General features: G+C 33.4%; 1 protein-coding gene across 1 annotated transcript in view; it reads left to right on the forward strand.

The window, feature by feature from the left end:
• LOC104818371 overlaps positions 1 to 1,608 on the forward strand; it is a 3,257-nt gene extending 1,649 nt beyond the window's left edge. The window contains exon 4 of the mRNA XM_010547936.1: positions 397 to 1,608. Within this exon, the coding sequence (XP_010546238.1) occupies positions 397 to 1,189 (793 nt within the window). The 3' untranslated portion in view covers positions 1,190 to 1,608. The remainder of the gene's footprint in view (positions 1 to 396) is intronic.
• Positions 1,609 to 4,660: the final 3,052 nt, after the last annotated feature.

The raw sequence follows: 4,660 nt of genomic DNA on the forward strand, positions 1-4,660 counted from the left end.
GGGGGGGGGGGGGGGTACCATCCGGCGTTGTAGTAGAGCAGTCTGTTCTTTTCACTTTTCAGCATAGAACCTGAAAGTACTTAGTATAGGAATCCTTCTGAAGGTGTTTCCTCTCTTCTTTTTTTTTTTGGTATGCATTGTATTTGATGCACGACAGACCTTGAACCTTTAACTCCATTCTGATGCTTGCAAACATCTTTAAATTTTTTTAGCATAAAACCTATCCCTCTTTATTGTATTCGTCACTTATGTGTGAAGGGTATGGAAAAAGCAAGATCTTGAGTAAAAGATATTAGGAATCGAGATAAATTGGTTGAAGTGTTTGTCAAATTTTCGTTTGTCTCTGCATTTCAAGTGATCCTCTATCTTTGGCTGACATATAAAATCTTCTTACAGAGAGGGCAGTTCTGAGCAGGCTTCACCATGCCACGAACAGACACTGTCATGTTGTGATAACCAAGACTTCTTCGATTCCTTCCGATCTTTGAGATTGAAATCTTCTGAAAGGAAAGACAAGAACGTATCTGCAGCGATGGATTCGTTGCAGGGATATTATGGGCTGAAACATTCTGACAGGACTGTTTCTGAAGGTTTCGACATGGCGGTCCACAAGAAAGTAGAAGATGATCGGTACCTTAGACCCTCCCCAGCCACCAACCCTCCTCTAAGCCATCACAGGAAGTCGAGGAGCTTAGTAAACGCCCTTCTGGCGGAGGTAAACGAGTCAGAGGCAGGAGAAATCAATTCCGACAAATGGAACGAGAAGTTAATGAGAAGACGTCAGAAATCTGAGGCGGACTTTACTTCAAGAACCCCGGAAATGCTGCTGAAGGAGGATAACAGCAGTAATGGTGGGTTCTCGGCAATAACCGGAAAAGGGTTAGCCCTAAGATCCAAAGCTTCGAGTAGAAATAATCTCTCGACAGAGCCCGGAACTGGTAATGCGGGCCCGTTTCCGTTAAACTTGATGGATTCTCCTGCAGGAGAGAGCTTTACTAGTGTGAGGAAGTCATCAAGTGCCTCGAGCCTACAAGAAGAGGACGGTAATAACAATACCTCGTCACTGTGGCCAGCCGGAAAATGGAGCCTGAAGCCTGAGCTTCTAACGCCGGCGGCTATCACGAGCTCCATCTTTGATGGGTTACCAAAGCCATTAACAGGACGGAGAAACAAAGCAGCTCTGGACTGAAGGTGAGTCAGGTATTTGATTGAAAGTTCACATTTTTTTGGCGTCATCGGGTGATTTATACATAAATTTGGGAAAGCATGAAAAAGGGTTGGTTAGCTAATGCGCGGAGTAAATAGAAAGTAAAGAGAGATTAGCAAGAGGAGAAATGGAGGAGGAAGAGGAAGAAGTGGAAAAATAAAGGAATTGTGATTATACAGTATGTATGTAGTAATGTTAAGGTTCCTTTTTTTGTAATTTTGTATTAACTTTGGGTTTTGCTACATGGGATTTCCTTCAAAAGATGAACCAATTTGAAATGTTAGAAAAACTTTTGTATCTGAAGGTTAAATTCTTTATTCTTTGCCTTTAGCCTTGATGAGGGGAGTTATGGTATATGGAATATTTGTTCAATAATACCCCACATTGAATGTGTTCTCGTATTCAGACAAATATCTTTCAGTTGTATTCTCATGTCAGGATAGGAATTTTTTTTTTTTATTTGAGTTACTCAATTATAATCCCCAACTGCAGGTGCACACGGGTCAAATACTCGCGTTTTTAGTGTATATGTCTTCGTTTTCGTCTTCGTGGTTTTTATAGAAACGTTATATTTGTCTTTATCTCACAATATTCGTTACCGTTATTAAAATACGGGTATTTGCGAATACTCGTATCCGTATATGTGGCATTCACCAATCTAAAACTAAACTAAATATCCAACAAAATAATAAATATTTTAATTCAAAAATACATTTAAAATTTGAAAATACCTGCAATATGAAAATAGACATAAATTTCTAATTTTTTTTCAAAAATATAAAATAATTTAAAAATACAAAATGATTTTGAAGTTGAAATAATTAGAATGACAATAGAAACATTATAAAACTCTAGGTATTTTGGTAAATAGTTTAGAAATATAAATGATAATTTGTCTTTTTCATATATCTATATATACGGATATTCAGGGATATCTGTTTTCTAAATCTCTAAAATTTGTATTCGAAATCGTCATACGGTTTTTTTCTATTTTAATACTCGTTTTCGTTTTCATTGAGTATCAAGTACCCGTTTTTTTTTCGAGTATTCATAAAACCAGATATTCCAAATTCCCGGATGACGGATGTAAATGCCCCGATCCCAAAACCCCCACCCAAAAATAAAACGGTTTGAGTAAACAACTAACTTGGTGGGTCGACGCATAATTTAACCTACGCGTTGTTTTGGGTTGGGGAGAGGCCAAGCAAGAGAGACCTGCTATGTGTCGTGTTTAAAAAAAAGGGTAATCACATAAAAATACCCGAACTTTTACAAAAATCCCAAATAAATACCTGAATTATAAAATTGTCATATAAAAAACTGAACTTTTCAAAACTCCCACATAAATACCCAGACTTTTAAATTTTTTCCTAATCAAACAAATGCAACTGCGGGAGAGGCCAAGCAAGAGAGACCTGCTATGTGTCGTGTTTAAAAAAAAGGGTAATCACATAAAAATACCCGAACTTTTACAAAAATCCCAAATAAATACCTGAATTATAAAATTGTCATATAAAAAACTGAACTTTTCAAAACTCCCACATAAATACCCAGACTTTTAAATTTTTTCCTAATCAAACAAATGCAACTGCTGACTCAGTAAAAAAACTGCTGACTCATCATTCAAAAATATTATTAAATGTCCAAATATTCATCTACATGTATATAAATTAATATATGCATATAAATTTACATATATATACAAATATATATATATATATATATATATTAAAAATAAAATTATTTATAATTAATAAAACACATATACACATAACTATAATATATATATATATCATTACTAATGCATATATATTCCAATAAAAATAATTATAATTAAATTTATTATTGGGGTAATCGCATAAAAATACCCGAATTTTTACAAAAATCCCAAATAAATATCTGAACTATAAAATTGTCAAATAAATACCTGAACTTTTCAAAACTTTTAGTAATATATATAATATATATATTTAATTATAATTATTTTTATGCATTATTATTATTTTTAATAATAAATTTAATTATAATTATTTTTATTATACATTAGTAATGATATATATATATATATATTGTAGTTATGTGTATATGTGTTTTAGTAATTATAAATAATTTTATTTTTAATATATATATATATATATATATTTATATATATATATGAATTTATATGTATATATTAATTTAAATACATGTAGATGAATATTTGGATATTTAATAATATTTTTGAATGCTGAGTGAATAGTTTTTTGCTGAGTCAACAGTTTTTTTTGCTGAGTCAGTAGTTTTTTGCTGAGTCAGAAGTTGCGTTTGTTTGATTTGAAAAAAAATTAAAAGTTTGGATATTTATGTGAGAGTTTTGAAAAGTTCAGGTATTTATATGACAATTTTATAGTTCGAGTATTTATTTGGGATTTTTGTAAAAGTTCGGATATTTTTATGCGATTACTCCTTAATTTAAATACATGTAGATGAATATTTAGATATTTAATAATATTTTTGAATGCTGAATCAGCAGTTTTTTTTGAGTCAACAGTTTTTTTGCTGAGTCAACAGTTTTTAGCTGAGTTAGCAGTTGAGTTTGTTTAATTTGGAAAAAATTTAAAAGTTTAGATATTTATATGAGAGTTTTAAAAAGTTATGACAATTTTATAGTTCGGATATTTATTTAAAATTTTTTAAAAAATTCGGATATTTTTATACGATTACACCTTAACAAAATATATATTTTGGGCCTTTTGGGTGTTCGTGGTTGGGCTTTGAATGTGCGAGCCTAGGTTCCACAGGTTGTAAATGCTATGATACTCTCCCACGCGCAGGGTGAGAGCGTGAACGCCACCTCCCCAAATTCGGCAATTCAGGCGCGTGGGTAATATAACCCAGTCAGCGCTTTTTTCCTTGGAAACTTTTTTCTAATGAATGAGCTCTAGTTTAACGTAAATCTCCGTAGGAGACTTTTTTTCTAAGTACACTACGAACATGGCCAGAAATTTCCATTACACTCACCCTAAACCCTAATTTTGATCCGGAAATAGGAACCCCGACCACAGTTGCTAATGCCAATCACGACAATCGACAGAGAGACCCCTGATTTCTACGAGGAGATTACCACCGGAAGAAGGTCGCTGATCGAGGTACGAAGAAGCTATGGCATCACGGGGAGAGAGAGAGAGAGAGAGAGAGAGAGAGAGAGGAGAGAGATTGGTGGCTGCCGGAAAATGGGCTCTAGGGCAAAAGGGTGAAAATTGCCGGTGAAGTTTAGTCGAACGCCGTTCAGAGAACACCTGCTACTGTCAGAAGAAATCACAATTTATATATATATATTATATCTAATTTCACTTCTTATTTATTTATCTCCCATTCCTGTTTATTTTACTATTTCCATCCTTGAATTTACCAAATCCAAATCTAAATACCTGAAATAAATCATGCACTTCTATTTCCATTTTAGCCAAAGGT

This window comes from Tarenaya hassleriana, unplaced genomic scaffold, assembly GCF_000463585.1.
Source record: "Tarenaya hassleriana unplaced genomic scaffold, ASM46358v1 Cleome29, whole genome shotgun sequence".
NCBI classification, from domain to species: domain Eukaryota; kingdom Viridiplantae; phylum Streptophyta; class Magnoliopsida; order Brassicales; family Cleomaceae; genus Tarenaya; species Tarenaya hassleriana.